Genomic DNA, 26,492 nt, shown 5'->3' on the forward strand with positions numbered 1-26,492 from the left:
AATGCTCTTAAAGTTTTCAAGCTGTAATCCTCCTCCCTCCCCACGACCACACAGAGTTTTTTTTTTTTTTTTTAAATGTTAGCAGTGCAGATTAAGATGTGTTACCCAGTGTCCATCAAGGCTTGCTAACACTTCTTCTCCTGATTTAATCTTCCCAGAGATTTGATTAATGCTTGTGCTGCCACCAAAGAAGGGCTGTTGAGAGGAAAAAAAAAATACAATCTGGATAAAACTGGAAGAGAGCCAAAAAACAAAACAGTACATAAGAACAAAGCTGAAAACTTGTCAGATTTCCAGTGTCACTGGGAGGAAAGACAAGAATTCTGGCATTTATACCCCTTACCACTGTGCCCCATCCTATCTGCCTCTCATACTGAAGTCGCTGTAGCAGACACAGGGGAAGAGGGACAGACTTTCAAATATATTAACATCCAACAATGTCTATGCTGGGAATTTGCCTCAATTTCATCCATTGGTGTCTAGACCCTGATCTAGCTTCACCCACCAGTGCTAACTCCTAGTGCAGACTGCGTAAACTCCTCCAGAATTAAGTTTGCAATAGTGCAGCTTAAGCCCCATTTCAAGCAGGTGTAAACAGCAGCAATACAAACAGTGGTTTTCCCCGTTTATAGCAGGGTTTTGAACCAGAGCAACTATATCAGTGTCTGGCCACCAATGTAATGGGTGCAAATCCTCAGTGTAGACAAGGCTTAAGTGGGTAATGCAAAAGGGTATTTCCAGAGATTCCTTAGAACAATATAAAATTCCTTTTCACGTTGCACCTGGTTAACACAGGAAATGAAGGCAATAGAGTGACCAGCTGCTCCATTTCCACCACCCAATGATATTTCTTCATCAGTTCTAAGTGCTGCTTTTCAACATTGTTTGCAAGTTGGAGCTGCACAGGATTATTTTATACTGTAAAACGTTCATTACTGCACCATCCATGAAAAAGGATTCTTTGGTAATTAGCATGGCAGGAACAAACCTATGTGATCCACCAGAGAACAGGCAAGCATCCAAATTAACAAGGCCACGAATCACATCTTCAATTGCTCACAAGTCTATTGCAAATGTGGCTAAGGCTCTAAGAAATAGCCATAGTATAGTATATGTAAATATCTGACATGCAAGCTACAGTGACCTCCCCAAACCAGATTTGGGCCATGGCAGACAATTTTTAAGCCAGTAAAGGCAGGGTCTACACACATTTCAGGGTCATAAGCATTAAGTTATATCAGGTACTTGGAGTTCAATTTGATATGTAGAGGGCCTGATGCAAAGCCCACTGAAGTCAGTGGAAAGACTTCCCTTAACTTCAGTCTTTCCATGGGCCTGATGCAAAATCCACTGGTTTGAAACCCAATGGCAGCCCCACTGCTGAAAAGGTATTTGAGGAAGCTACAGTGAACTGTGTAGCTTTGCCAATACAAGTTGAAAACAGTAAAACATTGTCCTTCCCTGCAGAATCCCGCAGGGAGAATTTGTAAAGGATTCAGCATTCACCGGAAATCTGTAACAATGCACCAGCTCTGCCCTAAGGGATCTACCCTACCTTGTGAGGCCTGTTGCCATCACAACTCTACTCCTTTGTATTTAGTTTGCAGCTAGGCAGAGATTGCTCATCAGAATAGGAGATGAACTGATGCTTTGTAAAAACCAATTTCAGCGTCTCTGAAAAGTGACAGGCCACTGCCCTCTCCTTTAATCCTTCCTGAATGCCCACTTCTATTAGGATGCCTACAAGAGTCCCCAGTGTTGCCTGAAAGCCACAAACTTTGACTTCACAGGTGACCTACACTGAAAGCACAAATAATTGCACCCACGAAAATAGAGTCCAGGGTCTGAAAATCTGGCCCTAAGGGTACGGCTGTACTTCAGCGGGGAGTATGCTTCCCAACATGGGTAGACACCCAGGCACTAGCTCTGCTTGAGCCAACATGCTAAAACCAGCCGCGTAGCTGTGGCAGCACAGAGCAGCAGCTCGGGCTCACTGCCTGAGTACCCATCCTGCTGCTACGGCACTGCTACGGTTTGCACGTTAGATGCGCAGGCTCTGCTTGAGCTGCCTACCTGCGCTGGGAAGCACAGTCCCAGCTGCAGTGCAGAAGTAACGTGGCCCAGGTCACACAGCAAATCAGTGACAGAGTTGGATGTAAAACTCAGGTCTGCTGACTGCTGGCCCTGTGCCTTAAATCACAAGGCTATGCCTCCTCCCTCACTAATGGGAAGTCCCATTATAAGATTCTTTGTGTGATTCCCGGATGTCTGGCACTGATAAGAAAGAACTGGAGGGTCTGAGACAGATCAAGGGCATTATGTCGATTACCTTGAGCTTGAACTCCAGCTCTGCCCTGTAGCTGCTTTTCTCACATTCGATAGTAACTTTCCCTCCAAGCTCCATTGTCATGGTACCGTATAAAATTCCTAAAACAAAACAATAGGATGTGATGTTTGCAGAGGCAATGGGCTGGTTTCTAAATTCAGACATTCTTATAAATTCATAGATTCCAAGGCCAGAAGGGATCCGTGTGCTTATCTAGTCTCACCCCTCCATAACACAGGCCACAGAACTTCTCCCGAATAATTCCTAGAGCAGATCTTCTAGAAAAACATCCAAGCCTGACTGTAAAATTGTGACTAATAGAGAATTTCACCACAACCTTTTGGTAAATTGTTCCAATTGTTAATTATTCTCACCATAAAAAAAATACATGCCTTATTTTCAGTCTGAATTTGTCTAGCTTCACCTTCCGGCCATTGGATTATGATATACCTTTCTCTGCTAGACTGAAGAGCCCATTGTTAAATATTTGTTCCTCATGTAGATGCTTACAGAAAGCAATCAAGTCACCCCTTCCCCTTCTTTTTGTTAAGCTAAACAGATGGAGGTCCTTGAGTTTAGCACTGTGAAGTATATTTTCTAATCCTTTAATCTTTCTCGTGGCTCTTCTTTGGACCCTCTCTCCAATTTACCTTCTTGAATTGTGGACATCACAATGACGTTTAGTCAAAAAGGCATGAATTCTACAGCAAAGGCCTGGGATTTTTTAAAATTGGCCATGTAACCTAAACATAAAGCATCCACTCCTGTTCGGCTTCTCCACATGCTCTCAAAACCCTGCAGAGGGGTTCCAAGATGTTATCTTTAGAAAGAGATCAGTCACTCACAAGTGATACTAGCTGTAGGATCCTGAAGGCAGAGAGGGGACAGAGTTTCAGAAGTGCTCAGCACCCAGCAGCTCCACTTATTTCAGTGCCTATTCTGGAGCTGAGCTCCTGTGAAAAGCCCTGTGAGTTGCAATGGATAGGAGGGGGAGGACTTCTAACAAAAGGATTCTGGGCATTCTCTTCTGGTAGACAAACACTCAACACCATCAAATTAGGCCTGAATAAAGACAGGGAGTGGCTGGGTCACTACAAAAAATAATTTCCCCTCTGTTGATATTCACCCCTTCTTGTCAACTACTGAGAATGGGCCACATCCACCCTAATTGAATTGGCCTCGTTAGCACTGACCCCCCACTTGGTAAGGCAACTCCCATCTTTTCATGTGCTGTATATTTATTCCTGCTTACTGTATTTTCCACTCCATGCATCTGATGAAGTGGGTTTTAGCCCACAAAAGCTTATGCCCAAATAAATGTGTTAGTCTCTAAGGTGCCACAAGGACTCCTCATTGTTTTTACTGATACAGACTAACACGGCTACCCCTCTGAAACCACTCAAGTTAAGGTTATGTGAATTCCATATTTTTGCATGCTCATCACTATGTGCGTGGAGGGACGGGGGAATGCGTACTTTTTCTGCTGGTGCTGTAAAAAGATAAAGACTTTGTGCATGCATAACTCAAAAACAGCATAATTTATAAAAGCTGAAGTTGTCCAGGTGGTTAATCTTCACGGAAGGCTAGTCTCCAGGCCAAGAAAAGAAAAAGTGGTCTGAGCTTCTGAAAAATTGGCTTTACTCATGCAGACCAACATATCAGGTTTAGCATTATTAGGACAAATTCTGTATTTAGCTACAATGTTGAGTCAGCAGTAGCTCCACTGACTACAATGGCATTACTGCATATTTGAACCAGTATAAACAGAGTAGATTTTGGTCCATACTATTTACACATAATATTGAATAGTAACCTCACTGTGGGTCTGGGCTGCTATTTTACTGTGGAATTCCAATTTCACAGACATTTACCTACACAAAAATGGATTCAGGGTGAAATAAGATAAGTTAAATAATAATAATAAAATAATAATAATAATAATAATAATAAAAAAAATCCCCAAGTCATTCTTAAAAAGCCAGAGAAGGGCATTAATTTAAGCTTTGTATTTTAACATCAAAATTTCAGTTAGAAATACTCAAAAGCCAGGAAGCATAAAAAGAGAAAATGTTCATTGTCACCTCACCCACAGTGCACATGACATATTCTGGATTACTAATTTCTGCATAGTGTTGATAGAAACATGCAACAGACTAATTCTGCCCTTAGACATGCTTAGCAACGTCAAATTACTTCAGTGAGAGTTGCCATACCTCTGTAACAAATGAGTGTTGTGTAATCCCATCACCAGTACAGGGCTTGACTGTTGTAACTATCAATGCATTTAGTGTCCACTGACTTCACGTTAGACACATGAGAGAGCAGAACTACTGCAGAACTGAACCCAGAGTCATTAGGATCCCATAATATTATTCTGCCTGCTTTCTTCAGACATAATATTTGAACTCAGTTCACATCCTACCTTTACAATGGGCATATGGCATCGTAATGATGTAGTCTTCACCCCTATTTAGAAATGTAAGCTTGGCTTTCCCATCCAATAATGCAGAAAGTGAGTTACCTATAGATATAGGAGTACAGATTAGCATATGTGAATATTTGTAAAAAAAACGTCTAAGCTAATTCACGCATTTTCCAGTTCTTAAAAATGAGACTTCAATTTAATGTAGGATCACTAATTAAATGAAATAAATAAACCCTATTGATTCAGGGCATAAACCAGCCACTAATTAATGGGAGTGGAAACCTATCTTGTGTGGAGGTTATTTTACAATACTCCACTACAGGGATTCTTGCACCTTCCTTTGAAGCAACAGGTACTAGCTACTGCCAGAGAGAGGAAACTGGACTTGGCAGACTGGACTTGGTCTGATGTGGTAAGGCAATTCTTATGTTCTTATGTCATTTAGAGCTCAGTGGATTTTTTCCAAAGTCTTTATTATATAAGTTCTTCTAATTATGTATGATTCTGAACAAGCATGCCATAAACATTGTAAGGACAGCAGTAACTGCTCACAAATTCCAGCCAGTGTAAACTACTTGATGGATGTTGTATCATATGACAAACTAGTTTAAATAATTACATTATCTTTAGGCCCCAAAGTAGCAGTGTCCTTTTACATATTCATATCTGCAGAGTCTGTTGTGGAACTTTAGGGCCCCATTCTTAGAAAGTTGAGATCAGAGGCAGTTGTGTATTTACATGTGCACACGAGTCAGGTATTTTGTGTGCACTAATGGGTATATGTAAAAAGCCTGATTTGTGAATACAATCGTGGTAATTGCACATGTAAAGCAGGTGCACAACTGAACACCCACAAATCCCTAAGAACCTTAAATTCTGGAGAAATCAGACCCTTACAGTCCTACAGCTCTATTTGAAAAATGCAGATGTGAAAAATCTGAGCTGAGATCTCGCTGCCAATCTCATCGTGAAGAATCATCTGAGTTGTGAAGAATTGTGTTGTGGGCTAAGTTCTGTACTCGCTGACCTGTACAACCTTACTGAAAGAAATGGGCTTGTCACGTGTGTAAATGAGAGCAGAATTTAGACCTCTACCTATCATTCCGTGTGGGCAACACAATTGAATTATTTGAATTTTTGCCAAGAGACACCATAGAGCATTGCTGTTTTTGTAGATGACAGTTTCCCCAGCAAGTGTCCATTTTGCCCTGCTTGGAGGAGGTAACTGGAAAATCCAGTGGGAGCTCCAATGACATTTTAGGCTATACTGCTGACATGGACTTTATTTGGGCATTTTCTTTGCTCTTAATCTTCACCGTCCACTGGCATGAGTAAGAAGCCCATCAGAGGAAGCAAAAGAAACCAGCATGTAACCTTAAGGGTGTTTAGGTTTGAGATCTTACCATAAAACTTGGACTTGGCGAGAATGCTGCCAGTAATGCAGAACCCATCCTTCCTGTTACTGACGTGAAAGGCTGACACTGGTGGGTGATGAGATACCTACAAGGAAAAAAGGTAGCTCCGTGAAACTCTCAGCTTCCTCCATCATTAAAATAATTACATGCCCAGTTCAACTGGGGATTCAAAACCCTTTGGCAGCTTTGACGAAGGGAAGAAAAAAAAATCAGCCTTGCAGCCTATGTCATGAAGGGCTAAATCCCTCACATACCGTCTCTTTCATCCATGAAGAATAAGGGGCTAATTCCCCCATTTACACCGGCTGATGTCAGTGGGGCTGGACTGGTGTCAATCAATGCAGAATTTGATCCAATGTGATTCATACCCTGTGTAGACGCAAACCATACTAACTTGAATAGTATTCCATTAGTCAGAAGCGAGTGATGTGGCAGGCAGGAAAAGAGGCTTTATTAAACAGCCTGAAAGGCCAGTGTTACATGTTGAGCCTCTACTATTTGAATGGCAGCAGCCTGGCTCTGGCTTACATTCCTGAGCCTCTGGTGCCACAAACTAGATAGATCCCTGTTACAACTTGTTCTTTTTCCAGTTCCACTCATCATATTAGAAAGCAGCACAGAAGGATTTTAGCTGTGAAAAAATCTCTAAAGTGTACGTTGAAGCAAATGGCAAGCTAAGGAAATCTGGAGAGGGGGAAAAAAAAAAAAAGACTAGTTTATGGCCATAACCTATTCTATATCCCTGTGCAAAAGACTCAGTCTCAGAGAAGGAGTACGAAACACTGTTGCTCACCCATCGGTTCAAACAGTTCTAGTGCTTACAAAAGTCTGGATTGCAAACAAAGTTATTTACCTGTTCTGCGATGTAAAACGTGTGACTGTTTGTCTGTGGGTGAAACCAACAGCAGCGAAAGGTCTCTCCCAAAATGGGGTTATATGGCTTTTTTATTCCCTATAAAATAAAAAGACACAAATCTTACACACACACACACACACACACACACACACACACAGAGCTATGGGAATATTACAGCACAGAATGCACGCCTGGGAGCTGTGTTGTTCTTGGTGTGGACATGGCCCCAGGACCCAAAAGTTACTACCAATGAAAACTGATTATCCAATCTTACAAATGGGGGAAAAACAGAAATAGAGCAATCAAGTGACTTTCCCACGGTTCTACAGCAAATCAAATGGCAGAGTCAGTGACAGAACCCCAGCGCGTCTGATTCTCACCCTCTGTCTAGTCTAACCATTTCCACCTGAGCCACAGACTGATCTATAGCCTCTACTAACTTGGACCTTGAAATCTACTGATGAAAAGAGTTACACTGTTATTACTACACACAGCAAGTGCATTCAGATACAGAGATCTAGCAATATGTTGTTAGCACTTGTGAAGAGAAAAAAAGACTCCTGATATTGCACCATAAGAAGTGTTGACCCCAACAATTAAACATAGTGTTCTCTGTGGCACGCGACCAGCCCTAGCTTCCTTTGTCCAGTGCAAGAGAGCTGAGCCCATTTCTGATAACCTGCTGCTATTCCCTGCTCCCCCCGCTCCCCATATCCCCCGTAAATTCGGTTTTAAATAAGTGAAATGGTAAGAACAACAAAAGGAGAAATGAATGATCAAGAGAAAGGCAAGAAAATAAATCCAAACTATACAAGCAGTAAGTTTGAATGTTTATTATATCTACAAGGTTTATGCAATGTCTTACCTTTGGCTTCTTATAAAAGCCTGACAAATACCATCTCAACACTTGCTTGATTCGACTGTATGGATCGTCTTCGAGTGCAGCTCTGTGGGAGAAGGGACACAGGACGTTTACTCAAAATGCTTTTTGTACCGTTTACATGTCTGATTCACCACTGTGTGACTCCAATTGAATTCCAGTGTAATGCTATTGATTTTTCAGCATTGCACCAGCATAAAACTGAAGTAATGCAGTGATGAACCAGGCCCTACATGTCTTGACAAACACTATGCTGCTTCTATTGAGGGGGAAAGCACCCCCCGGCCCCCAGTGGATATTGGTTTCTTAGTGGTGTACGCAAATCAAACACACAAACTGTGGGATTTCTTGGAATTGACTAGCAGGTATGTGCCCCACTAAAAATCCCAAAGCAATAATCTCATCTTTAGGGCAATAATTGGCTTTAGGGTTGCCACTTGATCCGAAATTGTGTAGAGGTCATAAGATAGTAACTGGTCCAGTCCTATCACTCAAAATCAACCAACACCTTTAACTTCTTGGGAGAATCAGAAATTTAGCACTTGCCTGACCACTTTAAATCTTCCCAGTTTTAGATGGAGCAGGAAGTGATCATGTGATGAAACTGTCCTCAGTGTATTTCCAACCAGATACAAAACTGGTAGTCTACTGAGAAGTAACATCCAGACTTCAAGATGCTTATCTGAATAAAACCTCCAACCTTCCTGAGGTTCACCTAACCATCAGTAAGAGCCAGAGTAAACATAGTCACCTAGCAAGCTGCATCTTACAAACTATGTAACTGGATCTCGACAAATAAGCTTGAAAATGCCCTGGGATTTTAAGAAAAGCTGAAGGCAACAGAATAAATAATAATAAAGCACAAACACATCCATGTAATGTTATGAATGAATATTGCATAATTTCAATTTGTTAGAACATACCCAGCATGCCCATTCAAGAGGCAAAATATTTATTATTTTCCACTCTGCACTCCAAAAAACTGCTCAGTTCAATGGAGTTAGAAGAAAAGCCCTTATTTATCTCCAAGTGCCACTAATTATATTGGTTTCAGGTGGTGGCAGGTTTGCTTAAACATATTCTCCTGTAAACTTTGTCCAAAAATCTCTTTCCACAGGTACACCAGAAGGTGGAGTAGTACTATTATAACAGGCTTATAATAAATAACAGAACCTCTGTCCATTCCAGCCCATACTTGAGGGAAGGGTGCATAGGAAGCTTTGTCTAGAGTTTCCCGTTTTCCTTACTTCCCCCCACATCACTGGTTTCCACTGGGAACAGTCTGTTTTTAAAGGTCACTGATGTTGATTCCTAACCTAATTTACAGCTACACAGATCAAACTAGAGACTCATGCATTATTTGGGGGACTTCTCAAGCGTACAAATGGCCCAGCCAGAAACAGACTAATGCTCTCACACATGTTCACACAGCTGGGAAACACATCCCTGCTAAGCCTGCCATAAGTGCTGCTTACTGGGAAAGTAGGTCAGCATGGTAGTAATAATCAGAGAGTTTGTTGAGGAAAGAACGTGGCTCCAGGATGAAGGTGGGCAGAACCACTCGGGACAAGTCCATTCCAGGCCGCAGCTGCTTCAGCAGAATCCACATCAAGCTCTTGTTTTCTTCCGAGACCGTTTCTGTTTGAGAGGATTCACCCGTCTAAATGAAAGGAGAAAAAGTCAGCACAGAAGGCAACGGTTAAAGCAAAGCACATATGCCTGGATGGCCCAAGGGGATTGAGAATGGTAAAACCCTCTATGAAAACAGTTCAAACCTGCCTTAGGTCTACAGGGAGCAAAAGTCATTACAGTGTGTAACAGTGGGTTGTGTAGAATGAGTGGTATTCTCACTCTTACTCTGGACAGAAAATAAAACGACTGCAAAACCCACCATGTTGTTGACAAACTTAGCAGAGGGACCAGTGACTGAACAGACAATGGAGAGTGGAAGCGGTCCTTCACGGTCAAAACATACTAGTGGGGCAAGCGGGACACAGCTTGCACTGCCGTGGCCCTTGTGGAGGCAGTCATGTGGAATTAATCAAGAACTATAGCCTGCAGGACTCTCAATCCAGCACCTTTCACCAGCAGAAGTCAGGGACCACGTACTGCTTTCAGTTACACTTCGGTATTTCCCTTGATTTCAACAGAATTACATGGATATCACTGAACAGAATGCACAGCCCCCTCAAGCAGCAGGATTAGAAGTTATACTGTGAAGTTCAACATTGCTATTAGTTATCAGAGCTAGTACACGAAGGCCATCCTGGGCATTAGAGTTAAATGAAGAAAGGGAACATAATGGTCTATTTATCTCATCAGGATTTCTGCTGCTTTTAGTGGCTCACGCAAAAGATTTCTACAGGGGAGTGAAATAGGTCCATTTCTGAAAATGCAATTTAGTTCTGGGGAGCAATGTGTTTTTACACCCTGCAATGGCCAGATTCTCAGGTGGTGTAAGTCAATAGAGCGAATATACACCAGCAGCCAAGAATCTGCTCCCTCACTTCTTGCATTAGAGCAAGGTTTGGAAAAAGGGAAAAGTAGTATTTTAGAAAACTTGGGAATGAGGAACAGTGAAACCTTTTTTTATTATGTTACCATCCTTCTGGTGACAGAGACTCACGCAACTTAAGCCTTAGAGAAGAAATGGAAACCACTAGAGAACTTATTACAGTAGTGCTAGCTAGGACTTGATAATTCCGAGTCTGTCAGCTTGTTTCTTATTTACCCAGCTTTTCAGGTGTGTATATCTTGGCAATACAAATTAATTCCAGATTGGACTTGATATACAAGGATTTACCCTAAGAGTGAGTCATGAGGGGAAGGGGAGGGAGTAGGGGAGAGAAGCTTTCCTACTTCTTATCTTAAAGCTTTCCAAATGAAGTTCTTTTTGCTGTCAGTCCATCTTGTAAAGATGTGTAATTTTTGATATTATGGGACAAATTCTGCAAGCAGGAATTTTATTCCTGCAACGGGTTTTGTGCTGCAGATTTCTAGCACAAATATGGAAGCTTAGTTAAGGCAAAGCTGAAAGTTAGGTAGAAGTGCATGTACATACCCCTCAATTGAGCTTCCATAACTTTGCTGAAAATCTGCAGAACACCACCACCAAAAAAAATCTACAAAATTTGGGCCATAGTATCAAAAGTTTATCCTTCGTAGGGTAGAAAGCATGCATATATTTTAAGGAGGATTATATTGTAAATTGGCTACTGCAGCTCAATATCTCAGACCCATCCCAGTGCTGATAATGAAGTGTAGTATTGAAGGGAGGGGTGTGCCTCACTCGGCAGTGGCACCATCTAGTTGAGATATTACACCTAGGTCCCTTGCACCTGTCTCAGGTGCAAGTCTAGGTGGAAAAAAGATCAAGCATTCTCTCTAAACAGAAATATGAAAAACAGCACCCAATGATCAAAGCAGTATATGAACAATTTGAGGGCATACTGGGTGCCAAATTGGCCTGCACAATCTGCTGCCAGTATTTATCTCATTTTAGGCTACACTCAGCATGAAAGGTGCCACTCCATACAACCAAAGTTTATTCCATTGCACTGAGCTTTTCCTATAGCCTAGGTAAACTCATTTAGAATTAAAAAGGGCACCACATACTTTAGTCAGGTGTACTCTCCACCACTGAATGGAGCAATTACAGTCAGCTGGGTCAAAAATCCACTTCAAGAAGTGCCAAATTATCTACCCTGCTAACACCTCCATGACAGTCTACCATGTGACACAGACACGTTTTAGAAGTGGTCTAAATACCAATTTCCATGGACGGAGTTAATTTCTCTTTGTTCCTGTGCATATTCTTACTCTGGAGTCATAATACTTTGTGTTGTAATTGCTTGCTGTACGTTAGGATTTGAAGGGAGCAAGACACAGCAGGAGCAGTGACCAAGCAGAAGAATGGCTGCCCCTGAACAACCTTTTTATTTATTTTTTCTTCCAGTCATGCCTCCTTAGCCATAAACACAGGTGGGAGGTCTCAAGCCATGAGACAGAGGCCTTGTCTACACTGGGAGTTTGTCATGGTTCTGGCCACCAGTGTAGCTGCACTGATGCAACCTACTAATATAGACAGGTAATGCCACTATTTGCACCTGTACATAGCTTATCTTTGCAAGAAACCAGGGTCCAACTGCACTGGTACACATCATGGCTTGTAGCTATTTACCCCATCTATGTTAAAGGTTTGGACTGCTGCAGCTACAGTGCTGTCTGGCCAGTGATAGCTGAAATCAGAGTAAATCCCCAGGGCAGACATCTCTAGAGCAGAATGCTTCTCTGTGATGCATCAACAGGAATTTAATTTCATTGTTTAAACAGTGGGCCACATTCCGATCTCAGCTTTCCTGGTGTAAATCCAGAGTAACCCCTCTGGCTGCCAGCCTCCTCCAGCTGACTCTCGTCCAATGCTGTCAACTCCACAAGCTGCTCTAACATTATCTTCATCAAAGAAGTCACAGTGACATAAAGCCAACAAAGGCCCTCATGTTGGACATGAATGCATTCTAATGTTTAACGGTTTGAAAAATGGATTCCTCAATGGCAGTTTCACGTAGGAGACCAAGTGGCTCAGATGTTCATTAGGACACACAAAAGGTTCATTTTGTGTAACATGAATAAGAAAGTCCCATATCTTGCAGCAGGCAATGGACTGAAGCATCCTAATTGGTGAGGATATAGGCTTGGAATCAGGGCCGTCCCTAGCTATTTTGGTGCTCTACGCAGCCCCCCCACGGAGGCCTGGGGCCAGCTCCCCCCGCTCCCGGAGGCCTGGGGCCCCAGGCTGCTCTACTCTCCTGGCTCCCAGGCTTGGGGGAGGGTGGGGAAACTGCCCCCCAACACTCGCCGGCAGTGCGGCTGGGAGCCAGGGGAGCTGAGCAGGCTGGGGCTGGGTCGCTCCACTTACCACTAGGTGAGTGCAGGGTCGGGCCTGGCTGCAATCTTCAGGGGAGTGGGGGCGGGGGCTGGGGGGGGGGGGGGAGCAGGGGTCTGGGGAAGAGCCGAAGCAGGGGCTGGAGCAGCACCCAGCTGTGCAGGGCACCAGGAAATTTGGTGCCCCAAATTTCCTGGTGCCCTGCGCAGCCGCGTGCTTTGCGTATGGGTAAGGACGACCCTGCCTGGAATGATACCTCCCTTCCCGCAGTGTAATGAGCTGTGGCAATGCTATATAGCTCCTTAATGCAATGCCCAGTTGAAGTGCTCACTGACCCTGGAAACATGCCAAGGGTCAACAGGGGAGCTGCTGTTCATAACACACAATTACTGAATAAGGACAATTCAACAAAATTTGGCAGAAATCTTCAGATAACATTACCTGTAAAATATCTGAACTCACAGAGCAGTTTTCGACTGTCCTGCATCCAGGAGGCTGAATACAATGGAGAGATGAACACTATGAACCCAGAGACATTTCGGTGGAATAGATAGAGTTCAGAATGCTTTTTACCTCCCCAAATTCCTCATAGATCTGCTCCATATAGGTCGTCCCTTTCCTTTCCTGGGAGATATCCCCGTGGATTTCAGACTGGTCACTCTCACTTTCATTTGTCTTCCGGCTGTTCTCATGAGTTTCATTCTCAGACTCCTCTATGTTGTCTCTCTCAGACTTGTCCGAAAAAGCATCATTTTCCACATGGTGATTTTCCAGGGCTGATTCATTAAAACTGAAATACATGGTTTGTTACATTGCTCAATTTGATTTATGAAGCCAGATTATGAAAAGCATTTTAGCCAATATGAAAAAAGCCCCCAGGACTCAAAATAAGGCTTGCAACCAAAAAGAGTGAAGGACAACAGCTTGCTGAGTGGTTAGGTCTATACCATAGAAGCGGTAAAACATTTAGGTCACAATTCTCCTCTCAGTCCACACTGTGGAGCTCCATTGCATATCTGCATTTGCGCCATGAGAAACTCCTATTGGCTTCAATCAAAACTCAACATACAGAATGAATGCAAAGTATGCAACAGTGACTGCTTCTTCAGACAGAGATCTGCAGGGTGTCTCAGAGAAGAGAGATTTTTGCCTGCATAAGAACCAGCCAGTAGCACATAACATGTGGCAAAGGCAAAGGACGGCATAAAGGAATACATTTTTTTCATCGTCATCACCACCACCACTACAACTCTATTTCAATAGAGGAAGATGCTTAGTCAAAACAATAAAGGTCAAAGGAACATTCAATGGTAAATTTACTTTTGATAAAAGGAAATACTGCCCCCCTTCCATGATGCACAATTAACCTGTGGAACTCATTGCCACCAGATATTGACGACTCCAAGAGCTTAGCAGCATTCAGAACAAGGATTAGACATTTATGTGGAAAAGAATATCTAGAGTTCTGTTTTTTGTTTACTACTATGAGTTGGAAAGGATATAAGCCTTCATACTTCAGGGCATAATCCAACCTCCAAATAAAGAGGGTTAGGAGGAAGTTCTTTGGGGCAGGTTATCCTATGAATTGCCAACTGCAGGGTTTCTTGCACCTTCCTTTGAAGAAGCTAGTCCTGGTCAATGTCAGACAGGATATTAGACTAGACGGGCCACTGGTCTGACCCAGAGTGGCAGTTCCTATGTTTCACAGTAAAACTTAGTGCCTAGTGCTCAGTTATTTTCCATATTAATACTTAGTTTCTCATAGATAAGAAACACTATTACTTTAAGTTTAGTTAATTGAAAATATGGCAAGGAAGGGGCCTACCACTCAGTCAATTAAGGCAATCCTACCAAATCTCACAGAGTTTTCTTTTCTGTTCATGAACCCAATGTTTCCCCCCACCCCTTCAATGGGTTATAAGATGGCAAGTCATCTGTAGCAACACAGATGTATCTATGTTCCTTCCAGCTCAGAGTCATACTCTGGGTCTCTGTGCAATTTAGAGTGCCAATACAAGACTCCCCCATGGAACTGTTTTATTGTGATATGGCCCATGTCTCTGTGACCAAATGCACCCCTGCATCCACACCCTACATACCCTTGTAATAATCTTTGTAAAAAATATGCCTTGTGAAGTATCATTTGAAAACTAGTAAGTCACTGATCAATAATATCGGTGACATGTATGTAGCAACATTGTGTGAAAAGTTATAAAATCCACCCTATATAATGTTAAAGGTACATGATCAAACTCACATAGTTAAAGGGACCTGCTCAATCTCAAGCCCCAATTGGACACAAGTGTCAAGCAGGTCTTAAACAAAAGAATGTTTGTGGTTACCTCAATTTGCATATAAACTGTAAACAGAGTCTTCAGACAGCAAGAGAGAAAAGAGAGGAGACAAAGAAAATCTACATCTCAGCAAGAAAACAACATGAAGCATCTTCCCTCAACAGATATCTACTTGCTCTCGACTGAAAATAACTTTATGAGGGGGACTGAAGTATAGAAGTGAGGGCCAAACACCCCATGTTATCTCTTGCCCTGTCCATCTCCCTCTTTGCATTTAAGAGGGCAAAAGATATGGCCGCTGGACTTTGGGTCCTGACCCGAAAAGGTTGATCGGTTATGCTGTTGGAAGAATGTGGTAAGGACTGTACGTTGAATGAAGTATAGTTTGTTAAGTTAGGCACTAGGAAGCGTTTTATATTGATTTTTCTTGTAACCATTTCTAACTTTTATTCATCGTTGTTTGTACTCACTTAAAACCTCTCTTTGTAGTGAAATAAACTTGTTTTATTCTTTAATTGAAAACACACTGGGTTAGTCAAGTTAAATTGTCTGGGTAATTCCATTTAAGGTGGCAAGCTGTGTATTGTTCCCTTAAAAGGACAATGGACCTAATATCTCTGGATTGTCCAGGAGAGGGCTAGCCAGTACAGAACACACACTGGGGGAGATGGGGGGAAATCTGGGACTGGGAGCATGTCAGGTCACCCTACAGGAGTAACCCAGGTTGGTAAAAGCCAGATTGTAAGCGAAGTGTGGCTGGCAGCCTGCAGTTACACACAGACACTCAGGGTGTGGCTTCCATGCTGGAAGGCTGTTTGTGAGCAGGCCCAGGACGGAGCTACTGCTGTAAGGCATTGTAAGGCACCAAGGTTGCAGAGCAGGGGTGACAGAGTCCCTCACTAGCCTGGATTGCACTCTGGAATGTCACAGACTCCTATGAAGCCTCCATGCAGTGTCTTGTTTTATATCCTTGGGAATTATCCCAGTGTGCAATATCAATGACTGTCCTAATTTTAATCAGTAGGTGATATTGACAGTAGAAATCATGCTCTCTTGAACTATGCAATTTTACTAGCATAGACAAAGCTTATTAGGTTTCATCTTGCGAATCCTAAGAGGCACACAAGCTCTATGCATAATTTAAATACATGAGGCGCTCACTTACAGTAACAAAAGATTTTCTGCATTACCAACGTATTTCAGAGAATCAAAGAAAATGGAGATCGAAGAAACTCATTAGGACACCTAGTCCGTCTCCCAGCCAAAGCAGGATCTCTCTTAAGTACATGAGAATGCTTTGTCTAGTTTTAAATGGCTCCACGATGGGTTTCCCCACCAGCTCTCTTTGGAGACATTGATATTTTGATTCTATATTACTTTGAGAACTCGCTTGTGGTTGTTGTGAGCTTGCATTCGTGTTCTCTCTCTCTCGAATTGGTGTCAGATTGTCAGTGCCCATTTAGGCTCCCATATAAGGGCCAGGTGTTCAAAAAGTGCTCAGCACCCAACAGTCTCCATGGCAACACCGCTGGTCAGATTTCTAGAATAGCCCAGTACTCAGTCCGTTGTGCTCTTTTGACAGTCTGGCGAGTAGCGTCTTATACACGTGGGAGCTGTTTTTCTAATCTCTATATTTAAATGATAGTTTTTCGCAATAATCATTATGATTATAGACTTAGGGCCAGAGGATTAATGGCTATTACATTCCAGCACCGATGCTCTGATATTATAAACTATGCAGCTCCAACGACTTCAGTGCCAGGATCAGGCCTCTGTGTTTTGTTTCAGACAATGACTACCAGGCATGATGACTGAAAAGTTAATCTGAAGTTGAGTTTAGTGTATATGTGAATTTAAGACCATAAAAGAAGTGGGGTGCGGGGGGGGGAAGGCAGGGGATGGTGAGAGATGTGGGAGAGAAAGGAGGCAAGAGATTATCCCATTATCTCACAGTGCAGATACTTGCTGGTTTGGCAGATCGTTTGTTTGTTGCTGACAATTCAGGCTTGATTTATTTTCTTTGGGGTCAACAATCAACACAATTTGTCATTGTTCTGCATATGGTGGTTATGCTCCCTTCCCTTGTGAAAATCTTCTCCTTGGGATGTGTGTACTTGAGAGAAAGGTTCACAATATGGGCTAGTGTCAATGTTTGAGAAATAGCACATGCTTAAATAAACAGCATTTGTAAAAAGCCCAACTTCTGTTAATTATGATCTTCCTTTAATTTGTGAGATGATTTAAACTTTCTGCTGGGGCACATCTTACTCCTTTTGTACTTCTGCTCTTTCCTAACCAAAAAAATCCTTCTGCAAAGACACTTTTCTGGAATTTCAGTTATTCCAGAGCAGTGGAACAGGAGGGAGTTAATTCATCTAAAATTCCCCAATTAACAACTCTGTGCAGTAATTACCACATCAGCCTTCTACACGCCAAACCTCAATATACTCAGAGCTATAGCACTACTCTAGGGAGCACAAAGGAAGACACATGCTATTCAGTATGAATATCAAACTTGACAGATGGGGAGAATGAAATGGAGCGACGCCATTTCAAACAGGATCATAAAAATAAAAATTTAAAAAAAAAATCAGTAAATACATACATTAAAAACAAAAGCCAAATTATGGGCCTGATTCAAAATCCTTTGAAATCAATGGAAAGGCCCCAATTGGCTTTAATGGGCTTTGGGTCAAATCCCAAATGCAGAGCTGTAATAACAGTGTTTAAAAGCAGCAGAAGACCTTCGCTCACTCAAACAAGAGTAAACCCTTTGTTTCAGGGCTATGTTACTGCCCTCCATCCATGTGCACTGTATGAAAAGGCAGTATGTGCATCAGAGCAGCATGATATTGTTCAGGATTTCTACTATGGCAGCACCTGGGAACCCCAAACAAGGGTCAAAGCACCATTGTACATAACGAAAGCAGTGCTTATCCCAGCAAACTTACCATCAAGGTGTCAAACAGGACAGACCACAGTTAGAGAAGGCACACAAATGGGGGTGGGGGAAGCAACAACAAACAAAGACAGGCTTACGCATAAAAACAGAAGTCTCTATTCCCCTTAAAGCCTCATGCTTAATTAACATCAAGACGGATTTGTGCAGTGTTTTAGCCACCAATTTCCCATTTATTTCTAGGGAAGTCGAGAGGCTGCGACCCTGCAAGGTGCTTTGAAAGTTCACCCTCTTTTCCATTATTAAATAGATTGATTTTTGCTATTGTTGTCTCCTCTCTTTTTCCCACCAATACAGGAACAGAAATAGCGAGGGGAAAATTACAGTATTGGCTCAAGAGAAGATTTTTCCCCCAGGGGGAGCGGCAGCGCCCCCCCACCCCACCAATATAGAACATCTGTCTCCATTTTATTTTTTGGCAGAGTAGTTTGACTAATCTGAAGATACAGTTAAATGTAATTAACTGGTCCCCTAATAACAGCATGCCAACTTAATTGGGCAGGATTCCCTGAAGGGAAGACATTTAATTAGAATGAATGAGTCCCTGTGAGTGGCAAACCAAGAATCTCCTCAACACTTGGATAGCTGGTTTTCCACTTACTCCCCACCCCATTTTGCACCGCTGCTGCTGCTTTGGGGGATTTGTACTCTTGTTACGTAGCTGCCAAATTCTCCAAGCCTCAAAAAATTTGAGAAAAACTGAATCCCGTGGTAGAGCCACACAACACACCAGAACGGAGAGCGATCTACACTGCACGCCAGGCTCTGAAGAGGGTTAGCACCCAGAAGTATAGCCAAGGGGCTGAGCTCTTTTGAAATTCTGGCCCTATGGGAAGCTGCTAAGTTCAGGAGGCCCAAGTAGGGCCCTTAAAATTCAACCAGTGAGCAGAGAACAGAGTAGCTGTTGTACATGCACGATTTATGTTTGAGTTAGAAGCTTAATGCATTCTCTACTTTACCCTATACTTTCTATTAACTGCAGCTGTGGGTCTGAATGCACATTCCCAAGGCACCATTTTCCTTTCTGATCCACAGACACAGTAGTGGATTTATTTGTGGCATGACATCATAATGGTGCCCCTCAAGAGAAGGGGTGGCATATGGACTGTGAACTATCCAGGGTGGGGCCAGTCTCTTTTACTCATCTGTACAGCACCTAGCACAATGGGACCCAAACCCTGGTTGAAGCCCCTAAGGACTAGTATTATATGAACAAAAAAGCACAAACACACCCTCAGACAAAACTGCAGTAAACGCCAATAGCACTTCCATTACCAGCACACAGTATCTGATTTTACAGTCTTACACAGGATTGGCATATGCACATAACTGAAGAAAGGCACAAACTCTCTACCACAACATATAACTCAGTGTTTCTTTTTACTTAGAACCTTACAGTCAACCAATCCCCATTTAAAGGCTAGCTACACAACACTCATTGGTTCACTACCAACTAAAAGGCTGTCAGTGCAGGCATTATTATTGGTATACTTATTCTTAAGAAGAGAGTAGGAGATCTGAGACATCAACATCAAAGGACAGACCCATAAGATAAACACATACAAACACAATTAAATCTGCAAGGCCTAGTAATACATCTGATTTCCTGCTGCTCTGTCTCACGCCATGTTATACCTTGGGGAACTAAAGAAAAGAAAAGAAAAAAAAAAGGACACTCGGATCATTGTTTATGGTGCAAATTATAGCTGGGTATCAAAGAAAGTTCTGCTCAGCACTGAAGAATAATGGCAAGTATAAAGTGCTGAAAATACAACAGCCCTGCAAAACAAGGGAACTGCACATACATTGCTGCTTTGGGTCACCGAGCTTCTGACAAGTCTGTGTCCTGCCTTGTGATTAGCAAAGATGCTTCCACATTCTGAAAAGGACCTGGATTCTCCTATTGTTATAATATTCTTATATTCACAGTGTGGTATTGTCTACAGGCCAACACTGTGCTAGTTGCTGCATGTACACATAGCAAAAGACAATCCCTGCCCCCAAAAGCTTACAGTCTTAATGGAAGAGAGAGACAAAGGGTCGGGACAAGACAGACTCACAGGAAGGCAAAATGACTTGCCCAAGGTCACACAACTCAGAGACAGAACCAGGCTGTCTTTATGTTCAGTGTCCTATCCTCTAGACCAGAAAGATTTTTAAGGCAACCTATCTAGCTGTAAGGTGCAGAGAAAACCCTTGTGTTTACTCCAACAGTCTTTAGAGTGAAGTGCTAGGAGATGCTGCTATAATATTAGGAGTGTGGATAGCAAGATGGTGGCAGTGACTTTTTTAATGAAAATTTTAATCTTATGATGCAGCTGGGGAACAGGCAGGAAACCACGAACTCACCAACTCAGTGGAGACAGCAGTTACGAAACTATAGCCATGCAGCATGTGCGCTCTCCTGACTATAACACAGTACTACTATTAGCACAGAGAGAACATCACTATAATAAAATAAAAAAAAACAAAAAAAAAACAGACTCATGGCCATATCTACCAATTGGTGCCAGATGCTAGAGCGGGTATGTCCAGTTAGCATACTCCATTTGTTGGCTGAACTCACTGGTAGACTGATACGCTTTACATAGGTTATCCCCACCCCTACCCGCCATCAGCTTCAACAGACGTTTGGCCCAACTAAGGCAATATGGGTCCTTTGTTATGCACATTCACACAACTGGAACTCTAATCAAACTGTTCATAGTCTGTCGGCTATAGGACAGCACCCAACAGAGAGCTATTCCCCATCCCCCGCAAAAGACACCCAGATGTTAGTGATGGGTGTGGTATAAGAACCCAGACAGAGACAGACCTTGAGACAGGTTAGTCTATAGCCCCTCACCAAGCCTGTGGTGGCTAGTGTGTATTCTGAAAAAATAATATGGTTAAAATGAGTCAAGTATACAAACCAACCGACACCTTTACATGTACAATAGCTGAAAGCATAGTCTTACTGGAAGAGCTCCTGGTCAGAGATGGTGGCTGTGTGCAACAGGTTATACAGCCCAGCATGTGAAGAATCAGAAGAGCAGTTCAGGTCTCCATCCTTCCCCTGTTTGGAGGTGCTGAGTCGGAAGAGACTGGAGCAACGCAGGGCAAGTTCCAGAGCATCCAACCAACATCGACCTGTAGAACAACAGGACTTGTCAAAGCATAGGAGGTCAGAGATGACAGCAAAAATGTTCATCTAAGGTTTCTCAAAAGCTTCTCATTTGGGAGTCCAGAGTTCTAATTAATTTTCACTAATAGAGACATCAGGTAGAGTACTTTAAAGATTTAAATAGGCTACTGTGGAGACTCTGAGCTAACAAAAGCAGAGTAAGTATTAAGATTTATATCGTTTTACATCGTTTTACATTCAGTGCCCTTGTTCACCTTTCTAGGTGTTGAGGTGTCACTCTGCACAGAAGTCCCAGAACCCTGTTCAGTTCTCCATGTGATCACTGAAAAGTTATTAGCCCCCAAAATCATGATCAGGATGCTATCATCATAATTAGCAGTCACTCATGATGAGAGCCAAATTGTCAACATTTGCAAAGTGACGAAGACAAATATGAAAGCCCGCGGGGTCTATTTATTGAGTTCTTTTCTTTTTTCCATTATTGTTTCCCTTCTTTCTCTCTGCCATTCTCCCCCCACCTTTTCCTTATCCCTGTAGGCGAATTTGGTAAAAGTCAATAGTACTAATGAAGCAAGTGCACCTATCTTAATCTGCATCTGTCATAATTTATATTTTGGGTCTAATTTACAAACACAGGCCCCATGCCGGCAACTTCTTAAGTGTGGTTAGACTACTGCTCCTGTGCGGAGCTTCCAGTAAGCTCAGAGGAGTCCAGCAGTCAGCCGGCACACAAGTTGCAGGATGAGAAGCATAGGGACCTTAACTGAGCGATCCCTCATTTAAACACGCCACTCCACTCCACATGTAGTCATGGAAAATGAATACTTAGATGCTGAGTGTTGATCTGAGCATCAACATTCAGGATATGCATGGAGACTTTTAAAGGCACTTGCATATTGAGGAAATGGAAATCTTCAACTTTTGTTTTGTTTGCCGTTAAACCATTACCCTAGTCTGCTTAGCAGAGAGACCATCTGTATTCTTGAAAATTAAAATACGTATAAACAGGAAGAATCAGACTCATTGATGGGCTGTGACCCAGGGAGCCCCTCAGTGACAACCGGCAGAGGGCACACCATACCATAACTCATTCATTGCTCCAACTCACTGTTAGAATCTGTAACTAAAAGGTGTCCCAGAAAGGTATCCTATGCACACTGGTAACATGCTGGTCATTAATATCATCGCATATATATGTATGGGTGGTATACAAAGAATACTAGATGTGTGCTAGAAATACGTTCCTAAAATGTGGATAAGCCCAGCCTGTTCTAGGCAAAGGAAAGCTGTTTCGCCTGCTTTATGGTCTCTTCAATGTAAACGGAGCAAGGTGAGGTCAGAAACAATGGAAGCACATTTACAGATAAGGTAAACAAAGCAAGCAGACTAGCAAGTGGGAGAGATGACCACTTCATGATCACAATGGGGGACGGAGATTGTACCCTAGGAAGCCTTCCTGGCTCCTGAAACAGAGACAATGGGCTTTCAGCCAAGGGGGCCGAAGGCTCTGCGAACTATTGATGAGAAAGCGACTAAGACAAAGATTGTAATTTGCTGAAGTTTTAGTCTCTAGAAAGCGTGTTTTGTTTGCAACCTTTCATCTCTTTTCCACTCTTCCTTGAAATCACTTAAGCCTATGTTCTTTGTTAACAAACTTTTTCTTGGTTTATTACAAACCATCTCAGTTCAGTTATAGTCAAGGGAAGTGTGGGTCTTCAGATAACCTAACTTCTGTGAGTGTCCAGTGAAAGGAACTGGACACTGCAGAAAGCCATCAGTGGGGAAAACTCTGGAATTGAAGGGATAACAGATTGCTCCCTGCAAGGCAAGATTTGGATTGGTGGAGTCCTGAAGAGTTTGCTGGCAGGGTGGACAAGCTGGTGCATCAGGGAGCTGACACATTGTTTATCAGCAGCAAAGCTCACTCTTCCTGAGGCAGAGTGGTAACACAGCGGCTCAGAGTTCTGGGTGACATCCACAAGAGATCACAGAGGCCAGGACACCTGGCAAATTTGCAGCACATTCAAGAACTGAGGTATCAAGAGAGATACTCCGTAATTTCTAACATGTACAACAGAGATCTTTTTATGTATCTCAGATTACATTACAGAATAATTAAAAATGTATTTGAGAGGCTGTAAAGAAAACAAGGGCGGACATAGCAATAGCAGTGGAAAATACTGTAACACATGAATTTCATGTTTAATTTTACTATGGATCAAATCCCACTCTCAGGATGCACTGCCATGCAGGAAAGCAGATGCTTAATTTCAAGAACACACTTAAATCTCATTGACTTCAACCGCTTTCATGAGCAAAATCTCCAGTGGGAAAAACTTCCATTGACTTTAACAGAAACCAGGCCCTATGAGGACAGAAAATAGAGCTCAAAATAGGTCTGGGTCATTTGTTTACAAAAGAAATATTTATAATTCTACAATGTTTCTATGGTCTGATGAATCACTTTTTATAAAAGGCTACAGAAGAGTGGTAAGAGGAAAAAAAGGAGTGAAGATTTTGAAGAATTCCAGTTTAATACCAAACCTTAAAACATCAGAGCTCAGTAATTTAGTCTTATTTCATCTTTGAAATTCCTTCAGCACTGGCTTCCTGTTTAATAACACCATGCATAATGTTTAATAAATGCTTAGGCAGGGTCAGGACTGCTGTAATTGATTTTATATTATTTTGTATTTTACAAGTATTGCATATCAAAGGCTTTACATGCAGAGATTTATTCTCTTCACGCTACATGGAGGATTTACAAGGATAACTCATCAGTGTTAATGGGTGTTCTGAGCACAAATATACCTCCCCCCCCCCACCTGACTCATCGAGAATCAATTTAGTTTACTCCATGTGAGGAAAATGCACGGCAATTTAATCTTTTATGATTCAGTCTTATGGGATGGAAACTGCAGTAGTTTGCCATTAGGAAACACTGCGCATGCTATATTTGTTGTGCATTTTGTTCAGGCCAGGATTTTCAAAAATAGGAGTTCAAAAGCTAGGAGCCTATGTTCAAATATAGACCTGGAATGTGGTCTGGTTTACAGATCAGCAGCTCCCACTGATGTCAATGCTACTTATTTAGGCCCCAATTCAGAAAAAAAGAACCACCAATGCGCGTACTTAAAACCTACTTAAGTCAAGCATATGCTTAAGACTCATTAAGAGCAGACATGGCTTTAGGCTCCCAATAAGGATTTAGCACCCAGATTTACAAAAAGGTATTTAGATACGTCTGTAGCTCCCACTAGGTGCCTCTCTGCACCTTTAGAAATCTGGCCTACAAGCTTGAATTTAGCAAACCATTTTTGAAAAGCTTTGTTAGGTGTTTCTACATTTGAGCATTAAGACAATGTCATTCTTAAACCCTACTCTAACGAGTATCTACTATAATACACTATCCTGAGTTAGCATTCAAACTTGCTACTCACTCACAAAGCATATCAATAATATTCAAAGTATGGCCACTTATTCACTTTAAACCAAAAGTGCATTCAAGAGAGACAGATCAGGATAAAAGGACTATAGCACAGCCCCCTGTCCATCGCGAGGTGCTGCGAATCTCGACTCAAATACCTGTCACAAAGTTAGAAGTGAAATGCGTCCTTTCCTCTGCAAAGAAGAAAGGTTCCGTTCTCTGTAAGCTAACCACTACCGTGTGCTAATTTCAGCGCATTACACTGAAAACATACCATCTATAATTTTTAGGACTTGCAGGCTAGATAAACCTGTTTTATTACTGAAGAGCTGAACAGAACATGTCATACTGAAGTGATACTACTACTTTTGTGTATGCCCGCGCGTGCGCACACACACACTTGTGTTTGCACATGTGCAATGAAAATGAAAGGTTTCTTTGTAGTCTCCTGTTTGCAGGTACTGCTGCTTTGGCTGCTGTGGTGCTTGCAAGACGGGTCCGCATTGCCATCTCACATTGAAATATGGAAAAACAGCAAGTGATCATGTCATTAAAGGCAGCATTATAGTGCATATGTACACTGGGCCCACATTAAGACTGCACAGGCAACTTTAATTCTGGCATTTGCTAATTTTCCAGCGTTTGACTTTGCAACCTTAATAATGTTCTTTTAGTGTAGTTGTGTGTGGAAGATTCACACACACACACACACACACACACCCACACCCCCCCGGGTTGAAGGCCATGAACTGATTCCTTAAGAGAGGCTGGGCTATGTTAGATAATAAGGCTCATACCGTGACAGTGCTTAAAGGCTAGAGAGGTCTGCTTGGTGCTTTTAAAATTGTAACATATTCAACAGTGCAGTAAAAGTTTTCTAAAGTCAATAAATAAAATGTGCTCTATTATATTTGCAGTGGACAGTGTTTTGCTTGAAGCACAGGCTAAGATGAAAGAATATATTCTCTCTAACTACAGTAGCTGGCAGCATTTGTCACAGGGTTTAAATGCTGATTATTAAAATTCTGAAATACAACAACTCCTTTATGATAGAAATTATGCAAAAGGTATATGTTGCTTCAAAAATACCCATATCTTCCCCTCTCTGGAGCAAGGGAATCTTTCCCAAGAACTCTCTCAAGAGTCGTGTAAGTGTTTTGAGCTTGATCTTGCTTTCATTGAAGTCATTGTCAAAGGGCGCTGGGAAAGACCCTGATTACAGGACCAGTTAGAAAGGATGGATGGAGCTGAAATTCAGTAAAACCATCAGGACTCCACTATTGAATCCTGGCCCACCAGGTCCCCAGGTGGCATCCTTAGCACCACAGCAATGTGCTGAACTACCGCTATTAACCAACAGCCTTAGTGCTAACAGCCTACAGCCCTGCAGCAGCCACACCCCAGGCCCCTGATTGGCTGGACAGACAGCACTCTGATTGGGCACCAGGACTATATAAAGACCCCAACAGGAAGAGGGAGCTGTTTGAGCAACTGGTTGCTGTTTAGACCACAGTGCCTTGTCACCTCACCTGTCCTCACCTCCCCAACCCACTATCCTGGCCCCTTGGATTGGTTCTTCCAGCTACTGACCCCTGCAAGAGTTCCAACCATTGCTCTGTACTGCCTGTAATACCAATTGACTTTCCAGCTACCCCGACCACCTGCACACACTTCACACCACCCCTAAGCCCACCTCTGCCACCAGGCATTATAAACACAGACCATTCCCTTACCCTTTTCATTCACAGCTGACCCAGAGAGAGACAGCTACCATAGCTGTATATGTACACTGCAGGTAGAACTAATCAAAACCAGCAACACTATGTCATGAAGAATTTGCCATTTTTGGATAAAAGGTTTTTCAAAATTTTAACTAGACCTGATAGTAGTCAATAAGTGGA

General features: G+C 42.4%; 1 protein-coding gene across 14 annotated transcripts in view; it reads right to left on the reverse strand.

Moving 5' to 3' along the window:
- OSBPL5 (oxysterol binding protein like 5) overlaps positions 1–26,492 on the reverse strand; it is a 219,860-nt gene that overhangs the window by 14,177 nt on the left and 179,191 nt on the right. For 6 of the 14 annotated variants that reach the window (XM_043548818.1, XM_043548817.1, XM_043548825.1 and 3 more), the window contains 9 exons: positions 20,998–21,169; positions 13,361–13,577; positions 9,378–9,562; positions 7,888–7,969; positions 7,020–7,118; positions 6,155–6,251; positions 4,749–4,847; positions 2,330–2,427; positions 106–195 (listed from right to left, as the gene is read on the reverse strand). In XM_043548818.1, the coding sequence (XP_043404753.1) occupies positions 106–195; positions 2,330–2,427; positions 4,749–4,847; positions 6,155–6,251; positions 7,020–7,118; positions 7,888–7,969; positions 9,378–9,562; positions 13,361–13,577; positions 20,998–21,169 (1,139 nt within the window). Of the gene's footprint in view, positions 1–105; positions 196–2,329; positions 2,428–4,748; positions 4,848–6,154; positions 6,252–7,019; positions 7,119–7,887; positions 7,970–8,448; positions 8,551–9,377; positions 9,563–13,228; positions 13,283–13,360; positions 13,578–20,997; positions 21,170–26,492 lie in introns of all 14 variants that reach the window. The other 8 variants (XM_043548816.1, XM_043548813.1, XM_043548819.1 and 5 more) reach the window with 3 other exon arrangements.

The sequence above is a fragment of the Chelonia mydas genome, chromosome 6, assembly GCF_015237465.2.
Source record: "Chelonia mydas isolate rCheMyd1 chromosome 6, rCheMyd1.pri.v2, whole genome shotgun sequence".
In the NCBI taxonomy this organism is placed as follows: domain Eukaryota; kingdom Metazoa; phylum Chordata; order Testudines; family Cheloniidae; genus Chelonia; species Chelonia mydas.